General features: G+C 47.8%; 1 protein-coding gene and 1 long non-coding RNA gene across 7 annotated transcripts in view; one reads left to right on the top strand and one right to left on the bottom strand.

The window, feature by feature from the left end:
- Helq (helicase, POLQ-like) overlaps positions 1-25,189 on the bottom strand; it is a 44,333-nt gene that overhangs the window by 2,066 nt on the left and 17,078 nt on the right. For 3 of the 6 annotated variants that reach the window (NM_001014134.2, XM_008770040.3, XM_008770041.3), the window contains 10 exons: positions 24,075-24,220; positions 21,298-21,537; positions 17,636-17,777; positions 17,315-17,419; positions 12,005-12,224; positions 9,117-9,274; positions 7,662-7,760; positions 4,962-5,135; positions 2,350-2,463; positions 673-807 (listed from right to left, as the gene is read on the bottom strand). In NM_001014134.2, coding sequence (NP_001014156.2) covers positions 673-807; positions 2,350-2,463; positions 4,962-5,135; positions 7,662-7,760; positions 9,117-9,274; positions 12,005-12,224; positions 17,315-17,419; positions 17,636-17,777; positions 21,298-21,537; positions 24,075-24,220 — 1,533 coding nt within the window. Of the gene's footprint in view, positions 1-672; positions 808-2,349; positions 2,464-4,961; positions 5,136-7,661; positions 7,761-9,116; positions 9,275-12,004; positions 12,225-17,314; positions 17,420-17,635; positions 17,778-21,297; positions 21,538-21,567; positions 22,144-24,074; positions 24,221-25,189 lie in introns of those variants that run through there. The other 3 variants (XM_063273324.1, XM_039092157.2, XM_063273326.1) reach the window with 3 other exon arrangements.
- Positions 10,452-11,351, top strand: LOC134481712 (uncharacterized). The gene is made up of 2 exons (XR_010057453.1): positions 10,452-10,945; positions 11,028-11,351. It is a non-coding gene; the product is annotated as an uncharacterized LOC134481712 (long non-coding RNA).

The following is a 25,189-nucleotide window of genomic DNA, read 5'->3' as shown; positions in this document are numbered from 1 at the left end:
AAACTCCTGCTGCGAAAGTGTGAAAACTACAGTCAGAAAGAACCGGCCGGCTCCAGCGGGCAGCACCAGCATGCAGCACCAGCGGGCAGCACCAGCGGGCAGCACGCATGAGCGGTGGTAGGAGTCTCGAGAGGTAAAATTTAACCTCAACGCACTGTGGCGGTCTTGGCAGTGCTCCCTGTCGGCGAAGGACCTGCAAGCGGGAAGATGAGGCGGGCGCACTGAAGAGCGGACTTCCATGAGGAGGCAGCGGAAAAGCTGTGGGACTGCCCGGCCCCCAGGCTTCAATAAAACATCAAGACAGCATCAACTTGTAGGGTGTCTGTCTGTCTGCCTGTGAAATCTGAGGACACAGGTCCTTTTGTTTTGTTTTAATTTTGTTTTATGAGCATGGATGTTTGCTGACGCATATCTGTGCACCCTGTGTGTGCAGTGCCCTGAGGTCAGAAAAGGGCATCAGATCCCCTAGAACTAGAGTTACAGAGTGCCGTGAGCTGCCATGTGGTTGCTGGGAATTGAGCCTCGGACCTCTGGAAGAGCAGCCGGTGCTGACCACTGAGCCACCTCTCCAGCCCTGCGTACATGTTTTTGTAACCATAAACTATTACACGTGAAATGCTTGACTCAGATATCTGATCATGGTGCTATGGCATAGCTGCCAGGCTAGCTCACCTTGGCTGAGGAAACAATCTGCTTGGCTTGGCGTCTGGACAGATGATCAATTGTCTTCACCAGCACTTCTGGGTTGGCATTGGCTAAGTGCACAACACTTCTGTAACCAGCGCTGTATAACTGTTTTGCTCGACCCTAAAGTATTAAAGAAAAAGAAATACTATGAGTATTTGGGATTATTAGAATCCCACACACAACAGAGAGGGACAGAGAGATTAATGTAGTGTGAAGAGATGACCAGCAGGGTCTGCAGCACAGTGGGGATGTGTTTGGGAGGCTAATCTACCGAGGGCGGCTTTCCACACAGTGTGCGTCAGCTGCCAGGCAAGACCAGGAACGGGAGCCCAGTTAGGCACTTGGGAGATGGCACGGGGGTGTGTGTGCGCGCGTGTGCGCATGTGTCTGTGTGTGCACGCTTCCTGAGTAGAATGAAAAACTGAAGACAGAAAGGACTGAAGTTGATGGAGTGTTGCTACCAAAAGCTGACAATAGAGGATCCTTTCTTCCCATAGTCTTAGAGAATGTAAATGACCTTCCTGCCGTCCAGCCCAAGTTTTCATAACCGACATTCTTCTGTATCCACTTCTCAAAAGCAATGGCTTCCTGGGAAGCATGGTACATCTTATTTAAAAAGGAGGAAATGACAACGACTTCCAGCTGGTCTGACCTGGATCAGCGGAGCCTCCTGTCTGGGAGCCTCCTGTCTGGGAGCCTCCTGTCTGGGATGGTCTGGAAGGACCGCCTGAAGGGGAAAACCCTAGAGTAAGTGGCACTTTCTATGGTCTGCCAGCAGCCCAGGCAGAGAGGTCGGAGGGGAGCTGGGCAGTGGTGGTGTGCTCCTTTAATCCCAGCACTCAGAGGCTGAGGCAGGCAGAGTCTGACTGAGGCCAGCCCGGTCTGAAGTGAGAATTCAAGGACATCCAGGGCTATAAAGAGAAACCCTGTTTTGGGAAACAAACGAAAGAAAGAAGGAAAGAAGGAGAGAAAGAAAGGAAGGAGGGAAGGAAAGGGAAAGGGAAAGGGGAAGGGAAGGGAAGGGAAGGGAGGAAGTCAGTCAGTCTGAGGCAAGCAGGGGTAGGGCCGCTCTGCCTGCCCATGTGAAGTAAGGGGCTCCTCTATGCCTTCCTTGTTCCTGAGTGACACAGACAGAGTCTTACTCTAACTAACAGCGCTATGGCCTTAGTTTAGGCTTGCTCTTAACTAGCTTTTAATTTCTATCAACCCCCGTCACACTACTCTATGTCTGCCGTGTGGCTGGTTACTTCTCCTCAGTTTCGCACACCCGCCTGGCTTCCTGAGTCTGGGTGGTGATCTTCCCGCCTGTCCTCCCTGCCTTGCTACTGGCCACCCAGCCTACACTGAGCGCGATGCTTTTCCACAGTGCACAGGTCATCCCGCACACACGCCCATCCTGGCTCTGGTGCTGACTCCATCTACCCTGCAGCGGCTGCCACCATCCCCCACTGCTGCTGAAACCCAGCTTCTTCAGTCTTCAGCATGAGGATCAGCAGCTCCCCAGGAACCCCAGGCTTTCAGCAGCAGCCGGGAACTGCTGGGGGCTGAACTGCAGGACTCTCTCTAGAACCTACCACACAGGAACAACACGTCAGAAACGGTACAACTTGACTTTTCTGTTAGGAGACATGAACTCAGTCAGGGAGGCAGGGTGAGGCTGACCTCTAAGACCCCTGTCACCTCCATGAGAGGGATTAGCTCCGCCTTCACGCAGTACGTCAGCTTCTTGGTGAGTTCCGTCAACAGGGCCTTGTAAACCCAAAACTCCTCCAGCTCCTGAGCAAACAAGGATGATCAGTGTAAGTCGATCTACTTAGGAAAGTTACACACCGGTCACGTAAGTAACACACTGGTCACGTAAGTAACACACTGGTCACGTAAGTTACACACTGGTCATGTAAGTTACACACTGGTCACGCAAGTTACACACCGGTCACGTAAGTTACACACTGGTCACGAAAGTTACACATTGGTTATGTAAGTTACACATTGGTTATGTAAGTTACACACTGGTCACGTAAGTTACACACTGGTCACGTAAGTTACACACTGGTCACGTAAGTTACACACTGGTCACGTAAGTTACACACTGGTCACGTAAGTAACACACTGGTCACGTAAGTTACACACTGGTCACGCAAGTTACACACTGGTCACGCAAGTTACACACTGGTCACGCAAGTTACACATTGGTTATGTAAGTTACACACTGGTCACGTAAGTTACACACTGGTCACGTAAGTTACACACTGGTTATGTAAGTTACACACTGGTCACGTAAGTTACACACTGGTCACGTAAGTTACACACCGGTCACGTAAGTTACACACCGGTCACGTAAGTTACACACTGGTCACGAAAGTTACACATTGGTTATGTAAGTTACACACTGGTCACGTAAGTTACACACTGGTCACGTAAGTAACACACTGGTCACGTAAGTTACACACTGGTCACGTAAGTTACACATTGGTTATGTAAGTTACACACTGGTCACGTAAGTTACACACTGGTCACGTAAGTAACACACTGGTCACGTAAGTTACACACTGGTCACGTAAGTTACACATTGGTTATGTAAGTTACACACTGGTCATGTAAGTTACACACTGGTCACGCAAGTTACACACCGGTCACGTAAGTTACACACTGGTCACGAAAGTTACACATTGGTTATGTAAGTTACACATTGGTTATGTAAGTTACACACTGGTCACGTAAGTTACACACTGGTCACGTAAGTTACACACTGGTCACGTAAGTTACTCCTGAGTCTTTGTCACTTGGATAGGCCAGGGGTAAGGATGACCTCACAGCTGCCGGGGAGCACAGGGACCATGGGAGCTTGATGAACCAGCTTTTGGAGGAGGGAAAAGGACTGAACATTGTGACAAAAAGTTGGGCTGGAGAGATGGCTCAGAGGTTAAGAGCGCTGACTGCTCTTCCAGAGGTCCTGAGTTCAAATCCCAGCAACCACATGGTGGCTCACAACCATCTGTGATGGAATCTGAGGCCCTCTTCTGGTGTGTCTGAGGACAGCGACGTGTACTCATATAATAAATAAATCTTAAAAGAAGAAAATAAAGTTATTTCTAATCAAGATTTCAGGAAGTGTCTGTACAGTTTTGTTTGTTGAGGGACTATAAACAGCTTTTACTTGAGAAAGTTAACCCAGAGACAAAGTATTAAATAAGGACAGAATCGAATGCCACATGGTATTCAACAGAACACTTACGCTAATGAGAACAAGAAATATGACTCAAGCATGACGCATAGCTTGGAGGCTATCATGTCAACTTGTCTGTGTAAGGTCTATCCGTGAGGTCCGGGGCCCTGGCTCCGGGTAAAGCACGAGCTTCAGCACCCACAGAAAAGCCGTGTGCAGCTCGGCGACACATGCCTGTAACCCACACGGTGTGCTTGTTCATGGTGTGCAGCCAGAGTGTACGCTCCAGGCTCCCTGAGAGACCCTGAGTCATGTCTGACTGACAGCGGTGTGAGAGACTACAGCACAACCACCACAGCTGGCGCTGCACGGCCTCGTGTGGGCCTCCCGCCATACGGGAGAAACTTCACTGCGTTCTCACGACTAATCCTGGTTAAAAGTCACCCCCACCAACACAGCTGCTGAACAGAGAACAGAGTCAGAGGAAAAAGTCACCAACACCCTTCACTGGCACATACAGTAAATGAATTATTCACAATCATAGACTACAGAGGTTTGCGATAGGAAAGAAAATTGAAATGAAAAGCTGCTGAGATGGGTGTGGTGGGGCACACCTTTAATTCCAACGCTTGGGAGGCAGAGGCTGCCATATAGATATATAAGATATTTATTATATTAATTTATCATCATTCATATACACCTACGCCTATCATGTAGAGCCCTATGTTTGACGTAGGGCTGCCTGCCCGACACTAGAAGTAAACGTGGCTGTCCGGAAGACGTGGGACTGAGCAGTCACGTGGCTGCTGATGGACCCCCATCACCCCTGAGTCATCACACACAAGCCAGGCTGTAAGGGATAAGCTGGTGCCATCGGCCCAGGCCCCGAGGACAGGCAGGCTCTGCACTGCCCACTGCTGAAGTGTTTTGGCTGACTCAGGGGTTTCTGCATCATCCCCGTGAGTGCACACGGGCCTCGGGTAAAAGGCAGAAGTGAAGAAAGGCTCTAAATAAATCTGTGTCCTTCACAGAGCACGGTGACTCGGCAGAGAGGAGAGAGGCAAGTGCTTTAGAGTTTAACACGAGGAGACGATGGTTAACTGATTACCTCACAGAAATGTAACACACAGGATGAGAACGAGGCAGCTCCCATAAGCAGGTTCTGTATGTATCCCCGGGGCATGTTAAATCTCTCAGACACGCTCCAAACGTTGGTCTCTTTCAGCAAGGAATAAAGCACAAAAGACAGATAGAGCCTGTTGACAGCGTTCTTGTCCACCTTCTAGAAAGACACAAAAGGAGCTGTAAGAGGGTGAGGCTGAGCAGCAAGACAGAGGGGAACAGAGGCCCCTGGCTCTACGTGCACTTGCCAGCCACAGAGGAGACAAGGTCAGGTGTTCCCAGTGTAAGGACACTCGCTGCTCTGGGGAGGGAGGAGAGCCCTGCAAAATGCTCAAGGCCGGCACCTGGCACTGTGACGACTTGGGACGAGGGCCTTTGCAGATGAGGTTAGTTCAGGACCTGCAAATAATGCCAGCCAGGATTTACCACGGGTCCGGAACTTGCTGACTGCAATCTTCATAAATGAGGACAGGACAAGGAGACACAGAAGTCAATGAAAAGCGAGGCTCCAGCTAGAGAGATGCACTTGTGAGCCAAGGAGCTGCCATGCTCGACCACACAACTAGGAGGGAGCATGGGAGGCTTCACCTTGTAGCCTACCCAAGAAGCCAGTGGAGCCTCCAGGACTGTGAGGAGTTGGGCTGGGCCTCACATATGCTAAGGGTGTGCTCTACCCTGACTGAAGCTGGGCTTCAGTTCAGCTGCCCGCCCAGTTGGTAGTGTGTGTTCCCAGCAGCGTTAGAGTGAGCGTATGGAGGGAATGTGGGAGGCATGGAGGCCCCTGTGCTCACAGCTAAGCAGTAGGAACCAGGAGTGCTGATATTGGGTTGTTCCTTCCCAGGAGGAGGTGTAGGTCTCTTCTACACCTAGGAGGCTGGGGGTGATGTGCTTAACACTCAGGGACCTTTGTCTTCCCATGGGCTTGTTTTCTCAGTCAATCCACAGGACCTATCTTAATGGAAGATGTTACATGTATTTCACAAAGCCCTTTGATGTGCACATAGGATTAAGTTACTTATCACCAGGAAAAATTTTACCAAATTGTGCTGTGCTTAAATATGCCTAAAACAAGAGACTCAGGACCAGGCTCTCGAGTTTGAACTGGTATGGGCTCCTGAAGGGTGTGGAGTGGAACCACACAGTACTCAGTGTGGGTCCATACTCGGCTGGATGAGCCCTCCAGTGACTCTGCTGTAAGTGCACTGCATTTGCATGTGAATGGACGTTAGACAAAAAGACTAAATGGTAAGCTTGTCTAGACTATAAACTTCAAAGAAATATGCTATGGTTTCCCCACGGTCACGATAATCACAGTGTTCTCCAAGCTGAAACAGAGAGGCAGGAAAAGACTTCCCATGGCTGGCAGTTTCTGGTATGTGCATCGGCTTTTGCCTGTGGTGCTAGTGCTCATGTGCAAAGCATCTCGTCACTAGGATCAAGGTGACGGGAGAAACAATTTCACAGACGGACTTGAAAGAGGAGAGCAGCTACAGAGTGCCTCACTGGTCGGCATGGCAGTGTGCCCCTACTTCTAGCACTCTGAGTAGGAAACCTAGACCTGAGTTACACAGCAAGTCCCTGTCTGAAAATGAAAACAAATAAGATATGAAAAGGATTTGAGATAAAAAGTTATGTATCAGTGAATTCTGAATTACAGATTCAGCATGTACATAATGGACCATCCTTTTAGAAGCATTAAGCTGAAAAAGTATATTGAATTCTGGGTAGGCAAAGACAGCTTTTTAATTTGGCATTTTTAATGCACTTTTACCATTAACTATAAATCGAGTTAATGTAGACTTTGCTTAGAATGTAATTCCAAAGCCAGGAAAAACGGTAGAATTATCACACGGCAGGACAGATGTCTTGATGACCATCTCAAGCCTTTGTAAGGATATCAGTAAGAAGAGGTGGGGGCTGCTGAGATGGCTCCGTGGTTTAAAGCACTGTGCAAGTACCCGAGCCGTGGAAGGGTGGGGGTGGGGTGGGGGCGCCAACTCCACGAAGCTGTTCTTGGACCTCTACATCAGTGCTGTGACACAAACACAACACATACACATTATACATGTGCGTGCACACACACACACTCAAGTCGGACAGCTCATAGTTTCTGAGAACCATATTGGCTTCTTTAGGGGATGGACACTTAGTGGCAGAGTGCTTGGGTGCCCCAGCCAAGTATCTGGGTTTCATCAACACCACACACACACACACACACACACACACACACACACACACACACACACACACACACGGAGAGACAGACACACACATATACACACATACACACACAAACACACACACACTACACACACACACACACATACACAGACACACAGGTCATATATATACCTGTATGCATGATGTATATCATAAAACATTTCAAATCAATTTACACACACAGTTATATGATACTGTACAAATGTTTTATAAAATAAACCTAACAGATTAATGTGAGAGAGGGGGTTGTTTTTTTTCTTTTTTTTAAAGACAGGGTCTCACTGTGTAGTTCTGTCTTGCCTGGAACTCTCTGTGTAGACTAGGCTGGCTTTGAACTCACAGAGATTCTCCTGCCTCTGCCTCCCCGGTGCTGGGAAACAAAGCTATCAGGCCAGTGAAGGAGAGGATGTAAGGACAGTCATTTTCCTGAGTGACTATTATGTAGAAAGTAACAGTGATACGGCACCTTTCTGATGGCTTGTCCTGACGCCTTTCTCCCAATAAAGCTTTCGGAGATTCCAAGAAGAGTAGCCACACTTTGCTCTGCTGGGCTGAGTTGACTAAACTACGTAGAGAAGGAATAAACAATGAAAAATACAACTGCAGCGTTAAAAGTCTCATTCCAGCCAACACCAGTGTTAATTCTGAGGTCACATCTTCATAATTTCAAAGGATAAGAAAAGCCCACGATGTTTATGAATTTTACAAAATTATCATCATAAGCAGAACACTGTTTCATCAACACTGGGCTAATGTGATGGTGGCTTCACAGTTACGTGGCCAGGTGACAGCCCAGCTGTGTGGCTGTACAGGCACGTTGGTGAGCTTGCCTTACCGTGTCTCTCAGAAAACGTCTCCACCATGGGGTGGCACATAACCATGCATGACGACAAGGTCATGAGCGCCTTTTATGGACCATGACTGTGTTTAATAGTACAGTGAGCTAGAAGCGGAAAAACACAAGAAGGAAGGGCCTAAAGGTAACTGTGCCATAGAGGACTTAAAAATGACACTATGGAAATTAATTTCCTGGGCTGGAGAGATGGCTCAGTGGTTAAGAGCACCGACTGCTCTTCCAGAGGTCCTGAGTTCAATTCCCAGCAACCACATGGTGGTTCACAACCATCTGTAATGGGATCTGATGCCCTCTTCTGGTGTGTCTGAGGACAGCAACAGTGTACCCATAAACATAAATTAAATAAATCTTTTTTAAAAAGAATTAAATTAACTTCCTGAGGTTAGAAAGCGGTAGACTGGGGCTTGAGGGTTCCAGGGTGGAGCACACACTTATTATACACGAGGCTCTGGGCTCCATCTTTAAAGCTTAGGGGGCGTGGGGAGACCAGCCGCCATTTCTGCCTAATGGGATCCTGTGCCTTCATTCACTTAGGTGGAGTGTTGATAGAAAACATCCTTATGTGTTACTTACACAGCGCCAGCTCTCCTGTGTGACTGGCTGTGAAGTATGTTCTTTGTGGGCTGAGACGGCTAAGTTAGTAAGGCACACGGGCATGAGGGCACTGGCCGTCCTGGAACCACGTAAAAAGCCCGGTGGGGAGGCCTGTCCTGTGATCTCCGTCGGAGCCAGGGTCAGGCAGACCCCTGGAGCTCACTCGCCTAGACTAAGTGTGGGCTCCAGGTCCCAGTGGGAGATCCTGTCCCAAAAACCAAGGTGGATGGCTCCGGAGGAGTGACACCTCAGCCTGACCTCCGACTCCATACACAGAAAGTATTTTTCAAAACCTGATAGACATATATGCTGAATGTCACGTTAGAACCCACAGTTTCGTACAGTTCACACACAGCAGCCTCAGCATGGAAGAGAAAGAAACTCTGAAAGACACAAGGCCCAATTCCAAATGCACCGGGTCACGTGACACACGTCCAACCAAGTCTAAGCTGTAAAGTCCCGTCCTCTCACCTGCCTGAAGTACACCATCCAGTCAGGCTCAGACTGAGCGGCGAGGTCATAGGGTGTGGTTAGGTAGACCAGATGAAGAAGGCTTTCCAGTACGAGTCCTTCCAGACCTTTCTTCAAGTCTCTGTACAGAGTGTCACAATAGGTCAAGTCAATGGCCCCTAAAGAAACACAAAAACACAAATCCAGGAAGTGCTGGGCACAGTCCCAGTCAGCTGTGCTGGGCACATCTGTCCCCGTCACAGCTACACAGCAGGCCTGGGGGGCCAGACCGACCTGAGCAAGACCCAGTGGCCAAGCCCTGTTCCCATTAGTTTAAATTTGAGCAAGGATATTTAACCTCACGGAGTTTTAATTTCCTCAGCTTTAAGAGACAACGGAGCAACCACAACTGTGTCACAAATAGGAAAATATACGGTGAACATTTGGGCTTTGTTAACTGGGATAGTTCTTAAACAATGCGAATATGTGTAAAATATGCAAAGATATTAAATACCGGTGTGTTTGCACTGAGGTATGCTAATGCCACAAAAAGAACACTTTGTACACCGAGATAAACAGACTTGTTTGCTACTCTTGTTTGCTGAGGGGCTCCTCACCTGTACACAGCCCAGCCGTAAGTCAGACCCTACCAGTAATTCCTCAGGCTCCCTTATTTGTAACAGTTTTGGAGGTTATCTTAATAGCATGCACCAAATTTTAGACAGTTGTGATGCAACTACTATATTTTTGGTAATCTGGCAAAAAAAAAAAAAAAAAAAAAAAACAACCAACCAACAAGCAAACCATTTCAATGTGTACTCAAATAGATACCCTCTGTTTATAAGTCACAGCTATTTATTCTCAGAAGAATCACAAGCAATGAAATGTTCATAAATACAAAGATGGTTAAATAATTTATGTTCCAGCCCTATTATGGATGAATACAGCATAAATGACCATGGCTCTTAGTGCGAGCCCACATTTGATCTCAGCTACTTGGAGGTTGAGGCAGGACGACTGTGTGCTCAAGGTCTGCCTGGACTACAGGAGACCAGCTAGCTTGGTCAACTGAGTGAAACCCAGATTCAAAAACAGAGAGTTGGGGACGTAGCTCAGGGGCACTGTGCCCGTCTAACACGTGTGATGCCTTGGGTTCATGGTATGTTATAAACAGGCATGATTCCATGAAAAAGTGGTTGAGGAACATAGACACACATGTGTCTGTACAGAAAAATACAGTCAGGAGCCATCTGCCAGGGACAAGCTGACCTTGTGTAAACACTGAAGAGGTGGCTACCACCATTAGATATGATCTTTCTGAACCACTGTGATGTATGTGGTATGTGAATCGCTGACATTTTATGTGGTGGATATGGATATGTCTGGAAGAGTAGATCCTGAACTGGGAACACTGGGAGCTCCCAGGAGTGGAATGGGACAGATGTACGGAGTTCTGATAACATAATCCTGAGTTCTCAGGACAGTGTTCCTTTGTGTTCTCTCTCTCTCTCTCTGTCTCTCTCTGTCTCTCCCTTCCTCCCTCCCTCCCTCCCTCCCTCCCTCCCTCCCTCCCTCCCTCCCTCCGTGTGTGTGTGTGTGTGTGTGTGTGTGTGTGTGCGCGCGCGCGCACGCGCATGTGTGCAGGAGGACGGAGTGAAGGCCAGGGCTCAAGTAAAGGTCTTCAGTCATCCCACACTACTCTTTGGCTGAACCAAGAACTCACTATTTGGCTTGGTCGGGTGGCCAGCGAGCTCCAAGGCCCCAGCTGTCCCCACCCCCCTCCTGCTGGGATCACAGACCCACATCACCATGCCTGGCCTTTTATGTGGGTGCTGGCAATCTCAACTCAGGTTGGTCTTTATGATTTTACTGACTGATTTTACTGAATGAGACATCTCTCTAACCTAAGATTTTTTTTTTTTTTAAGAACAGATATTTTTCAGAAGGAAATTACTCATTAAGAAATAAATTCTTCGGGCTGGAGAGATGGCTCAGTGGTTAAGAGCACTGACTGCTCTTCCAGAGGTCCTGAGTTCAAATCCCAGCAACCACATGGTGGCTCACAACCATCTGTAACAGGGATCCAATGCCCTCTTCTGGTGTGTCTGAAGACAGCTACAGTGTATTCATATACATGAAATAAACAAAATCTTTAAAAAAAAAAAAAGAAGAAATAAATTCTTCCAGGAAAACTAAGCTACACAGAGAAACCCTGTCTTAAAAAAGCAAAATAAATAAACTAATATTCTCTGTTCAGATACTGTCACAGTTTGAATATGCTTGGTCCACGTAGTGGCACTATTTGAAGGTGTGGTCTTGTTGGAATAAGAGTGTTACTGTGGGGGTGGGTTATAAGACCCTCATCCTAGCTCCCTGGAAGCCAGTCTTCTGCTAGCAGCCTTCAGATGGAGATGTGGAACTCTCGGCTCCTCCTGCACCATGCCTGCCTGGATGCTGCCCTGCTCCTGCCTTGATGATAATGGACTGAACCTCTGAACCTGTAAGCCAGCCCCAGTTAAATGTTGTCCTTACAAGAGTTGCCTTGGTCATGGCGTCTGCTCACAGCAGTAAAACCCTAAGACAGGGAGAATCTATAGATTAAGCAAAAAGCAAGTTCCAGAACAGCAGGAATTATTTGTTTAAAACAAAAATTTAAACCTGTTTATAGCATGCAGTGTGAACTGAAGTAAAACACACAGACAGGTGTTACTCCAGGGAAGACGGTAGGCTGTGCGCTGAGGGAGGGGAGCGGGTAGGAGGCAAGGCCATCTTTATCTACTTGTGCAATAACTTACAATTCAAAGCTCGTAATATGAAATCATAAATCCAATTTAAAGCAAGAAAATTACTTAACTTCTATTGTTTCCAATGTATTCCCTTAGAAAATACTGAGATTTAGGTAAACTTACCCTTAAAAGAAGCTTGACCCAGTTTGGTAATACGGAAGTGACAGCGTGACTCCTCGGGGCTGCCGTGGCTGTCTTTCTGTAGAAGCCCTTTCTCTGTTAGGTGTTCAAGTGCGCCGACAGTAACTTCCCAGAGGCTTTTCTCTCTCAGTAAAGTCTTTTGCTGGACGCCAAAAAGCGTGCCATTCATGAACTGATATATGTCCCCGAGACTCTCTGCAATCTGAAAGAATTCAGGACATCACTGGGACATCTTTCTTAGTTCACAGAACAGGATTATTCATGTTCATATCCTGAAGCTATCTGAAGAAAAACTTAGCATGAAATCTACAGAATTAAAAATAAACAGGAAAAACAAGCGAAGGAAAAGACGGTTATCACGTTCATGCTTTTTATACACATTTCCAAAAAGATTTTATCATTATTACTATTATTGGCTTCGCTTTGTTTTAAGACAGGGCTTCTCTTGTGCAGTGTTCACTGTCCTCAACTCACTCTGTAGACCACGCTGGCCTTGAACTCACAAAGATCCACTTGCCTCTGCCTCCGGAGTGCTGGGATTGAAGATGTGCACCACCGCCCTGGCTCCTATTTTATTATTTTAGTTGCATGCCTGTGTGTGTGAGGCACACGCACATCAGTGCTTGGGGATGACAGAGGTGTTGAATCCCCTTGGTGCTGGAGTTAGGGATGGTTATAAATCACCGGGTGGGGATCTGGGAACTGTGAGTGGGTTCACTGCAAGAACAGTTTTAACCCCTGGGCCATCCTCACGCCCCAAAGTGCTGTTTTGTTTTTATGCTTTCCAAAGCTGTGCTCTGTTCAACCTCTGCAGCAGACCCCCAATTCCACCCGGACTCCTTTTGGAATCCTCTCTTCACCCGCTTCTACCTACCCACGGAGCATGCTTTAGCCCTAAAACCCGCATTAAACATAAAAGAGAGACATGGAAAACACAGCTGAGGGGATAGCACTGGGCAAGGTGCTGCTTGACAGAAGGGTTAGCTAGCAATCGATCAGTCTCCCTCTTCTGTCTGGGCTCTGCAATTTTCCCTGTCCTTACGTGTCTCCTCCCCACCCACCTGTTTGTTATTTACCACTGACGGCAGCGATGTCAAGACCCTGCACTTGGTATTCAGGAGTTAAACACCCAGAGTTAGAACGCACTTTTATTAGTCAATTTCACCAACATCAGCATGTTATATTAAAAAACCGGACGGATCGGGGCTGGGGATTTAGCTCAGTGGTAGAGCACTTACCTAGGAAGCGCAAGGCCCTGGGTTCGGTCCCCAGCTCCGAAAAAAAGAACCAAAAAAAAAAAAACCGGACGGATCAATAGCTCTCTCTTACAATTCTGATTATGCTTCAATGGGAATATTTAAGTAGTCATTTTATATTAAACCAATATAAGGGATAATAAAAATATTATGGAGCATTCACTTTTGTATTGCTTCTCTTTCCTTTTATTAACAATCATTCTTGATATCCAAGCTCAAATGCACTTATAAGATATTCTCCAGCTGACGTTCAGTTTGTGGATCATTAACGTACTTCGGCCTCCATGGAGATTTGAATGAAATGTTCTCCAGAGTCTCAGGCATTTGTCTCTGGGTGGCAGTCCTGTCTGAGTGGGGCCTTGCTGGAGGATGTATTCCTGGGGGTGGGCTTTGATGGTTTAAATGCCTCTGCCTCCTGCTTGCTGTTTGAGATGTGTGCTCTCGGCCTCCAGCTCCAGGGGTCATGTTGGCTACCAGCTGCAACCTGTGTCCACCACGATGGACCTAACCCTCTGGAACCATAAGCTCAAATGAACTCTTTCTTCTGAAAGCTGTCTTGGTCATGGTATCTCAACAGTCACAGGAAGTAACTAGTGCAGCTCTTTCTGATGGCTGAAGGGGCCCACGGTTAGGTAGAGGAGGCACAGGGAGTGCCTCTGCCTGACCTGTCCACCTGTCCTCAAGTCATCTTCCCACTCCTTTTCATTCCTCTCTGGAACGCTTGGCCATGATTTAAACCTAGGCCAGTTTCTGTCTACCCTTGGACATGTCCACAGTCAAATTTGTTAAAATATTTATTGATGTTAATCAAATGTCAAGCACGGTGTGAGCCCTGACTTTTTAGGGCTCTTAAAGCAGGGGTGCTTTAGTAGCCGAACAGTAACAAAGCCATGATCCCAAACTGATTGGTGCTGTCGTAGGGAAGGAAGGCAGTTCTGTAATAACAGACTGACTCAGAGGTGTAGGGAATGCAGCCCCAGCAAGTTACAGTTAGGTTAGCAGCTGCAGGTGAGGAGGGCCAACGAGATAAGGGAGTATACTGAGCATGAGGGTGGGCGAGCAAGAGGCTGGGCAAGCATGAGGGTGGGTGAGCAAGAGGCTGGGCGAGCATGAGGGTGGGTGAGCAAGAGGCTGGGCTATGAGGCTGGGCGAGCATGAGGGTGGGTGAGCAAGAAGCTGGGCTATGAGGCTGGGCGAGCATGAGGGTGGGTGAGCAAGAGGCTGGGCAAGCATGAGGGTGGGTGAGCAAGAGGCTGGGCGAGCATGAGGGTGGGTGAGCAAGAGGCTGGGCTATGAGGCTGGGCGAGCATGAGGGTGGGTGAGCAAGAAGCTGGGCTATGAGGCTGGGCGAGCATGAGGGTGGGTGAGCAAGAGGCTGGGCAAGCATGAGGGTGGGTGAGCAAGAGGCTGGGCGAGCATGAGGGTGGGTGAGCAAGAGGCTGGGCAAGCATGAGGCTGGGTGTAGGGAAGAGAGATGGGTGAGCATGAGGCTGGGTGTAGAGAGGGGAAATGGGTGAGTCCCAGTCTGGGGACCATTAAGACACTAGTGGACCTCACATTCGATGAAATGAAAATGGAAAGCCAGTGTTCCTGGAATAAAGTGTAAGAGGCCAGACTGGAGAGACCTGCTGTGGTCACGCTATCCAGACGCCAAGGTGAGAAATTTGGGACTAATCTTTTCCGGTTTTTCTGTTTTTTTTTTTTTTTTTTTCCTTTCTTTTTTTCGGAGCTGGGGACCAAACCCAGGGCCTTGCACTCGCTAGGCAAGCGCTCTACCGCTGAGCTAAATCCCCAACCCCCTTTTCTGGGTTTTTATGGCAATAGGAAACCACTGACGAGGTTTAAGTGGAAGGAGTGACTTACTCATTCCCATTCTGTAATTATTCCGTGTGAAGATGTGGCAGGTCAGACAGTGGGTGGAGGGAGACCGACCGTCAGGAGACAGGAAAGCGAGGATTCAGACATGTGGTACAGGTCTACAGTGGAGAGCAGCCTTAACAGCACGTGCTTGGCACAGGGTATCTGAGACGTGGCTGCGATAAGTAATCGGGCACTCCCGGAATCCTCTCCCTGGAGTCTCCTCCTCTTCCTGTCCTCTTGTGTCTCTAGGGATGCTCACCTCTGTCCTCTTAGCCCCTGGCCTCTCACTGCAAGTCACAAGTCTTGGCACAAAGACTCTATGAGGACGGTGACATCTCTGATGGTTAAACACGCTCTCCTGTTACCCCAACCAATACCATCTGGTCTGCAGCAACTGTTTCCATCCAAACTTCAACTCCTCAGTGTCCAGCCTGTGACTATCACCACGTCACAGCCCTTCCCCACCACGTCAGTGTCACAGCCCTTCCCCACCACGTCAGTGTCACGGCCCTTCCCCACCATGTCAGTGTCACGGCCCTTCCCCACCATGTCAGTGTCACAGCCCTTCCCCACCCACGTCAGTGTCACAGCCCTTCCCCACCACGTCAGTGTCACAGTCCTTCCCCACCACGTCAGTGTCACAGCCCTTCCCCACCTCAGTGTCACAGCCCTTCCCCACCACGTCAGTGTCACAGCCCTTCCCCACCACGTCAGTGTCACAGCCCTTCCCCACCACGTCAGTGTCACAGCCCTTCCCCACCACGTCAGTGTCACGGTCCTTCCCCACCACGTCAGTGTCACAGCCCTTCCCCACCACGTCAGTGTCACGGTCCTTCCCCACCACGTCAGTGTCACAGCCCTTCCCCACCACGTCAGTGTCACGGTCCTTCCCCACCACGTCAGTGTCACAGCCCTTCCCCACCACGTCAGTGTCACGGCCCTTCCCCACCACGTCAGTGTCACAGCCCTTCCCCACCACGTCAGTGTCACAGCCCTTCCCCACCACGTCAGTGTCACAGCCCTTCCCCACCATGTCAGTGTCACAGCCCTTCCCCACCATGTCAGTGTCACAGCCCTTCCCCACCACGTCACAGCCCTTCCCCACCATGTCACAGCCCTTCCCCACCCATGTCAGTGTCACAGCCCTTCCCCACCCACGTCACATTAAGCTTTTCTCTTGCGTTCTACTCTAAATGCCTAGTGTGGCTTACCTCCTCCTTCTGTATCTAATCCCTTCAACCTCAGCAAATTTAATCACTTTCTTCTTTAGACTTCCCTGGTTCTAGTGTGGCAGGTGACACTGTAAGGCCTATTGCCATCCATTGCAAGGTGCCAAAGGGACCAAAACTTGTGATACCTGTTTCATTATGTCTCTCATGTTCGTACTAGTGAGGACAAGCCCTAGGATGAACTAAGAACGATGGTCTTGCCGTTAGAAAAAGCTAAATTCAAACTCTGGCTTTGACTACATTTTTGTATTGTTGTTGTGGCCAACTGTATTTTGGGCACAAGGACAGAATTTAATTAACTTAAAAATAAGTCTAAAAGAGATTAATCAATAACTCTATTTTTCTTTTCTTTTGATTTGAGATAAGGGCTGTTGCCCTTCATGCTCGCAGAGCTGGGGCTATTACAGCCGCCCAGCACTGAGATGGTGACATTGTACTGCACGGTGACAGGCGTGAGCTGAGGGGATGGGCTGCCCTGTGTCTGGGTCCACTGTTTCACGACATCCACGGCACTGCCTCCTGTAAAGTAACTCACTCTGGGTGGTATCAATTGTTCTCTGACTTCTTACATTTCTCTAAAGAATGAAACAGACCCAGATTCAGAGTCTTTAAAAAAAATAACTTACTTTTATTTTAAGTACATTTGTGTTTTGCCTGCATGTATATCTGTGTTAGGGTGCCGGATCCCCTGGATGTGGACTGACAGACAGCTGTGAGCTGACATGGGGTGCTGGGAATTGAACCCAGGTCCTCAAGAAGAGCAGTCAGTGCACTCTTTATTTGCTGAGCCGTCTCTCCCATTCCCAGATTTAGATTTTTTTATGTCACAGACTGTACATTTTCCTATCACATTACCATTTTGTTCATTTTATAATTCCCTTAATTTTTAAAGGTCTCTATTATCTCAGGTAACGCTTGTCAGATTTAAGAAGATCTTTAAAAAATACCTTCAGGCCAATTAAGGAGAGGAACAAACTCTGGATTCCCTTGGTGAACTCCTCGACAAGATGGCTGTGGCAGTCTTCTAGCGGTCCATTTATTAGTCCCAGCACCTATAAAGTTAAAGCAGTTACGTTTGTGCTGTCACTAAACTAAGCAGTGTTCTACATTAAGACCTCACACTCTGTAAGGTCCCTGGAAGCCCCAAACTCCTCCAAAGCCAAAACAAAAACAAAACACAAAACCCCGGAGGAGCTGGACTTAACAGAGGTTCGGTCCCACTGAGTTTCTAATCGATGACGTCATGTGGGTGTGGTCCAGCTCAGTACCTGCTGCTTGTCTTTCTCTTGCAGCAGAAGGATGCTCTCCCCGGCAGTGTCTATCCCAGCTCGGCCAGCCCTGCCAATCATCTGCTTATACTGATTCCTCTTCAAGAACGTGTTAGCCACGTAGGGAGCTCTTAAGATGACTCTACGGAGGGTATGAAAATAAAAGTGATCCTCTGTGTTAACAGCTACTTCTCAAACCCAGCTCCACTGCACGCTTTATTCGGTGTTAACTTTAAGTAGACTGCACGGACACTGGCTCTCCGACGTCCTAAGTTCTTACACACATCGCCTGTAGCTCTTACAAAATGATTAGCAGGGCCCTTACTTCCTATGTTCTCATGAAGGAATTAGCTGGAGTTCAACAGTGCTTTCCTTAAACAGCCAATGAGTAAAGGCCAGGGCTGTCACCTGAACTCAAGCCTCTGTAGCAGAGAGGCCTAGGATGAGCCTGAAGCAGTGGTGTCTAAAGCTTGAGTTTACACCCCAACCCAAAGATCTGGCCTTGTACCACCGCCATATGCTACCGTAAGCTGTCGACTGATGAACTGATATTATCTTTAACTATCGGGCACTGCGGATTTCAGCTGGCTTCAGTCGGCAAAAACATCAACTTCGATCCTGCTCAGGTAAAAATGAGTCTGTAGTGAGAGTTCCTCTTCAAGGGAACTCAAGAATTTGCCTACACTATCGACTTCTTCATTCATTCATTCATTCATTCATTCATTCATTTATTTATTTATGGTTCTTTTTTTCGGAGCTGGGGACCGAACCCAGGGCCTTGTGCTTCCTAGGCAAGCGCTCTACCACTGAGCTAAATCCCCAGCCCCGACTTCTTCATTTATAAATCCCACCAGACTACGCAGATTGAGGAGAGCCTGAAGAAAACAAAATGAAGGGAAAGAGAACACACAGAAAAATGACTGCATACAACAAGTACAGTAAAGGATTTTGGAAAATTGTAAATAGTATCCAGAGAAAATTCCAGAGGGAATCATATCCACTGTTATAAAGCAGACGTCTACGAGAAGCATCATGGATTAGAATGCATTTAAAATCTACAGATGTAATGAATGAACATAGCTAACAGAACAGTAAAAAGCTAGCTTTTCTGTACCGACGCCCCACACGCATGCTTTCCTGACACCCCACATGCATGCTCTCCCGACACCCCACAGGCATGCTCTCCCAACACCCCACATGCATGCTCTCCCGAATCCCACAGGCATGCTCTCCCAACACCCCACACCCATGCTCTCCCGACACCCCACATGCATGCTCTCCCGACAGCCCACACATGTACTGTTGCCGTTGTATTCACCCCACGCCCTTTTCACCCCAACCCACTTCGCTAACCTCCTACTTCTGTGTCTTTAGAAGAAAATGGATTTTGGAAGTGGTACTGGGGTTTGAACCTGGGATTTTCTAGGTGTTAGACAAACAGTCTGCACTATACTGTCTTCCAGTCCAGTAAAAACTTGAATTTTATATGGAAGGTAAAATTGGAGGAAAAGAGTTGACAGCTGTAACCACATGTCTTTACCCCAGGCTAGCCTAAGTCACAGAAGAGAATGAAGCTGATGGAAAGCTGGAACCCAGAAATGACCAGCAACAGCTCCAAGACAGAGACCACAGAGCTCAAGATGGAGTGCCTTGCCCTAACGAAAGACAGAGGAGCTGGGATTGTGGGGCTTACTGATCAGGGCCTGGGCTCCAATCTGGCTTTGATGTGACATTCAAGAAGCTTCTACTCTCATTCATTCATTCATTTATTCATTCATTCATTCATTCATTCATCAATTTTGAACAAGGTTTCTCTGTGTAGCCCTGCTGTCCTGGAACTCACTCTGTAGGCCAGGCTGGCCTTGAACTCAGAGATCCACCTGCCTTTGTCTCCTGAGTGCCGGGAAAGTTAATTATTTTATAGATTTCAATTGTATAAAATATTGGTCATAAATCGTGAAGGCTGACTAAACAAACCCATGTTACACACTTGGGTGTCAGGTGTGGGAGATGTGATGTGGGGACAGGAGGGAAGGGGACACCAATTATAACAAGCGCCGCTCCTCACCACAGGAAATGGAAGGTGACAGAGGAAAGTGCAAAGCTGCTGGAGGGGCCGGCTCAGAGGAAAGGCCCCGCTGGCCGCCAAGGCTGACAACATGACTTCTATCCCCAGGACCCACACGGTGGACGGAGAAAACCAACAGACTCCTGAACCCCAAAGTTCACCTCGGAGCTCCACAAGCCCATCGGGGCATGGTGCTCCTCTACCTGACGGACGCAGTGAATGTGAAGAAGAGCTTTGGAGAGAAGAGAACTGCCGGCCCACAGACCCAAGGCTGCCTCCATACTGGGCACGGCGGTGCAGGCTTCAGTGCCCACGGCTGGAGGCAGGGGCAGGGCTACACAGGGCTACACAGTGTCTGTAAATGGATAAATGCGCACGAATACGGAGGGGACTTAATGACCATGACACGGAGACATAACTGTCTACCTAGCAGAAAAACATTCCGTTTAATGTTCATAAACATTTTGTGAAAATAAATTATTTGTTAGCACACCTCCTCACACCATCCCTGCCCCCTAGTCAGCAGTTATTTGGTTGTGAGCCTAGCCTTTAACGGCTGAGCCATCTCTCCAGCCCTAGTCAGCAGTTATAAAGAGAGGTCAGTTATGCAGTTCTCCACTGTGTGGTAATATCTGAAAAGGTGACGGAGGGGCTGACCTCTAAGAGTTTGTGGTGGTCGGATATGCTCGGCCCATGGGAGTGGCACTGTTAGGAGGTGTGGCCTTGTTGGAGGAAGTGTGTCACTGTGTAGCTGGGCTTTGAGGTCTCCTAGTGCTCAAGCTCCGCCCAGTGTGGAAGAGTCTCCTCCTGGCTGCCTTCAGACTAGATGTAGAACTCTCAGCTCCTCCAGCACCATGTCTGTCTGCACACTGCCCTGCTCCCACCATGATGATGATGGACTGAACCTCTGACCCTGTGAGCCAGCCCAATTACATGTTGTCCGTATAAGAGTTGCCTTGGTCATGGTATCTGTTCACAGCAGTAAAGCCCTAAGACAAAGTAATTCCATCCATGCCAGGAGGCAGTGATGCAGGCCTTGAATCCCAGCACTTGGGAGGCCGAGGAAGAGGGGGAAGCAGGTAAGTCTCTAAGTTCCGGGCTAGCCTGGTCTACAGAATGAGTTCCAGGACAGCCAGAGCTACACAGAGAAACTGTGTTTCAAACACGCACGCACGCACGCACGCACGCACGCACGCACGCACACAGTGCATTCAGATGGCTTTAATCAGCTCCTTCCCTGTGAATGGAATACAGGTCAAACAAGGTTCTAGCCACTGAACTCCACCTCAGACCGGCTTTCCCTATCAGTTCACTGACGTATCAAGGAGGTGGATTAAATGAACCCACTGATCGTGTCAAAGCTTCCCGGAAGTAGAGTCAGATCCCGACTCCAGCTCTAGGAAGGAGGCTGAGGCAGGACTCCCTCCAGTTGGACCCGGCTCACAAGCTGAAGTCTCAGACAACCAGACACACAGAAGAGAGAGGGCACGAAAGGGAGGGAGAGATCTAACGTCAGGAAATGTGCTTCTTCATTAAACCATCAAAGGAAACGCGCCGACCAAGTCAGCACAGGAAAGCTTCTGCCACCCCTCACCTCCGTGCAGGCAGATTGACCCCTGCTGCCAGGGTGGACGTGCAGGTGAAGAGGCAGAGCACACCAGTGGAGTAGGCCTCTTCCAGAAGCTTCCGCTCATCGCTAGTTAAGCCGCTGTGGTGATAGGCGACGCCGAAAGGGATGGTGCGCTTCAGGACAGGGCACACTTTACCGTGGCCGACATTCCTCAGGCTTTTAATCAGTTCCCCCTTTTCTTCCTCTCTGTGGTTTAGATAGTCCCTAGGGAAAAGATCCATTAGACACAGCAGCCTGGGACTGGAGCGATGGCTCAGCAGTTAAGAACACAGACTGCTTTTCCAGAGGACAGGGGTTCAGCCCCCAGCACCCACAGGGCACCCCACAACCATCTACAACTGCAGTTTCAGGGGATCCAATGCCCTTTTGTGATCTTTGAAGGCATTAGGCACGCACAAGTGTGACTGTGTGTGTGTGTGTGTGTGTGTGTGTATACACATAAAATATATAAATCTTTAAAAGGAGGAACTCTGAGTCCTTGCATTAGAGGTGGGAAGTACTAACCATTTTTCTTTAATGTATCATGTTAGCATCTTTTTTAGTTATGTATTACTTTTATCAGTGTAAGTACACAAAATGTCCTTTGCGTGTATTTTTGCATGAACATGCATGTGTCTGTATCTGTGTACTGTGGATCATGTCTGTAGCCATGTCTGCACAGAGGCTGATATCAGGTGGTTTTCTCATTTCTCACTAAACTGGGAACTCACTATTCAGCGAGGCTCGTTGGTCAGTGAGCAGCAGGGGCCTCCCCGTGTCGCAGCACTGCATTACAGGTGTGTGCCATCATGCCTGGCTCTCGTGAGGAGGCTAGGGATACAAACGGGTTCTCTGACTGAGCCATCTCCCCACAAAAGGTTCTTTTAACTTTAATTCTTACTTCATCAACCATTAGAAATACCCTCCAAGCCTTTTGTGGACCACAGAACCCTGTGGATACCTCACAAAAATAAAACTAGGAAAAGTTCAGCTGTTCATATAAACACGACACTTTAGAAACAATTTCAGACGCTTCACAGACTTCCTGAATTTTGTCCCTAAACTTCGTATGATATCAGGTTAGATCCTGATCTAGATATCAAGATTATTTCTTCTATAATATATGTCTTTATGAGAGATGGTCTGTTTTATTTTAAGGTAGTAATTTTCTGCACTGAAAATGGAGTCATTCCATTCATGGAAACAATGTCTAAACACTAACACTGTAGAGACCTCAACAGTGTCTTAAATTATGCTCAAAAGGTGAGTGGTTTTACAGAAAGCTTAAATGACTGATTTCCTTATTTTTCTTAGTTTTTAAAATTTGTGTGTACATGCTTGTATATACGTGCATGTGAGTGTGTGCGTGTGTGAGTACGTGTGTGTGTATGTGAGTGTGTGCGTGTGCGTGTGTGAGTACGTGTGTGTGTATGTGAGTGTGTGCGTGTGTGAGTACGTGTGTGTGTGTTTATGTATGCATGCATGGAGGTCAGAGGTTCTGACTCCTCTTGGAGCTGGGTGTCAGAGAGAACTTGTCAGACCCTCTGGAAGAGCAGGAGGTGCTCACGACCAACAACCACCATCTCCCCAGCGCAGTGCACTTAGCTGTTAGGTTGGTTTGTTTGTGTCTCATTATACAGCCCTGGCTATCCTGAACTCACTATGTACACAAGGCTGATCTCAAACTCAGAGATCCTCCTGCCTCTGCCTTCCAGGTGCAGGGATTGAAGGCATGAGCTATTGCCTGGTTGTTTTGTTTTTTTTCTTCAAAGATTTATTTATTTTAATTTATATGAGTACACTGTAGCTGTCCTCAGACACACCAGAAGAAGGCATCAGATCTCATTACAGATGGTTGTGAGCCGCCATGTGGTAGCTGGGAATTGAACTCAGGACCTCTGGAAGAGCAGTCAGTGCTCTTAACCACTGAGCCATCTCTCCAGTCTGATCATATCTGCTCTTAATTACTGAGCCATCTCTCCAGCCCCGTTTTGGTTTTTTCTTAAATAATCAAAACTGTCATTGTAAAGGCAGACTATCAATCGTTGAAGCTCAACTCCTTGGTGGCTCCCTGAACACTTTGACATTCTACTAAGCCAGCAAATTTACTCCTCATTTATATCAGTCTATGCCAATAGGACTGGGAGGCAGGGTGGAGAATGACCAGATTATAAGTTCGCATCCCTAGTTTATGACTAATGAAAGCCTCAAGTAAGGGGCCAAATGGTGTAAACATTAAAACCCCACACAACAAACAGGTACAGAAAACAGAGACCAATCAGCACGGACACTATCCCTGTGGGCACAGCAGAGTTCATATCCAAATAGCTCGAACTCCAAACCAGACACCTCTAAAATTCGTAGGAAATTCTGTCTGGTGCCCAGACGAGTTAAGAAAGGAAGGGAGGTGTTAACAAAGAGAAGTTCAGCTGCAGCCATGGCCGGCCTCGGGGCGTGACAGGGGATACCCTGCCTGCAGCCTGCCCTGCCCACTCGCAGACAAGCTGACCGGTCTAAGGCGCAACTAGACCCTGGGCCACTGCTCAGCCAGGCTTCAAATGCCTCTGCGGTGGTCACTCTCTTGCAACTCCACAATTTTCTACTTTAGTGTGGATTTCAGTTAGGCTGACTTTAAGGTCAGTTCCTTCAGAAAGTATAAATACGATGCCCTGCTAAGAAGACCATGATCACTCAGCAAACAATGTATCATTCAGTCTGCAATTTATGACAAAAATAGAACAAAGTTAAAAAGATGAACATACCTGCTTAAAAACTTGCACAACATTTCTGCTACATTTTCACAGTTCTTCTTACTGGGACAAAAAACCAGGCAGGAGTAGTTAGGGATGACTTCTGTCACCAATGCTACCAAGCGGTCAGGGTCCACTTTCTTCAGGGCATCGGAGTACTGCAACAGGCAAGTGTGACTTGAAAGACAGTAAACTGTCACCAGTATTAAACACTACAGTTATCCATCACTAAAACCAGAGATGGCAGCTGTACTAAACATCGAATGGTCAATTTCCTCTAGGTTATTCCTTAGAGATTTGGTTTGGGGGCACATTTAGTCCAAAAAGAGGATTAAATGATTAAGAATCAAAGGAAGTGAAAGCAGCTCTTGTTATTAATAACTATTTTATGCCCACCTCCATCCGAGCAGAACGAAAAGCCAGAGAGAGATGAGGACTGCGGCTACCAACAGTCAAATACCTCGTCCAGAATGGCGTCTCATCCTGCTCTGACCCGTGTTCCCTAACACTGTCAGAAGTGAGGCAGCAGCAGTGGTTTATGGCAGTTTGGAACACTGCCGGGAGGACGTGCAATAAAAGGACAGTCAGTCATTTAAATCTCCTCGGTTCCTGTGCTTACTGAAAACTAACATGGATTTAGAATAAAATGCATGAAATCCTAAAGCTGGGGTAAAACTGCTTCCCTTTTAAAGATCCTCCATGCCGATGTAAGCCATTAGCATGCAAGCAGGAACTCTTCTGTACAGCAATGTGTCAGACTATACAGCATGCTCCTCTTGCTGTCGGATAAATGACACATCCACAGGATATGTCTCCGGATTTTCATGTTCAGGAGCTGGCTCAATAATCAGTCAGGTGCAAACAACGTAATAAATACTTCCTCAAAATCAGTGTCATTTGACTTGCAAGCGCTTTATTCACTCACGCAAGAGTCACTGACAGGATGTGCGCTGTGCTGTTAGAGCGGGACTGCACACAGTCCTGTTCTGCTAGTTTTTATACATAGTATATCCAGCAGCCATAAGATACCCAGCTTCACAAGGATATGCCAGAGCAAAGAATCCAGTATGACCTGACACTAACACTGGACTAGCTCAGGTAGCTCAGTGGCATGTGCCTTGTATGAG

The sequence above is a fragment of the Rattus norvegicus genome, chromosome 14, assembly GCF_036323735.1.
Source record: "Rattus norvegicus strain BN/NHsdMcwi chromosome 14, GRCr8, whole genome shotgun sequence".
NCBI classification, from domain to species: Eukaryota; Metazoa; Chordata; class Mammalia; order Rodentia; family Muridae; genus Rattus; species Rattus norvegicus.
The sequence above is the reverse complement of the archived record's forward strand: the minus strand, read 5'-3'. Positions and strand labels throughout refer to the sequence as shown.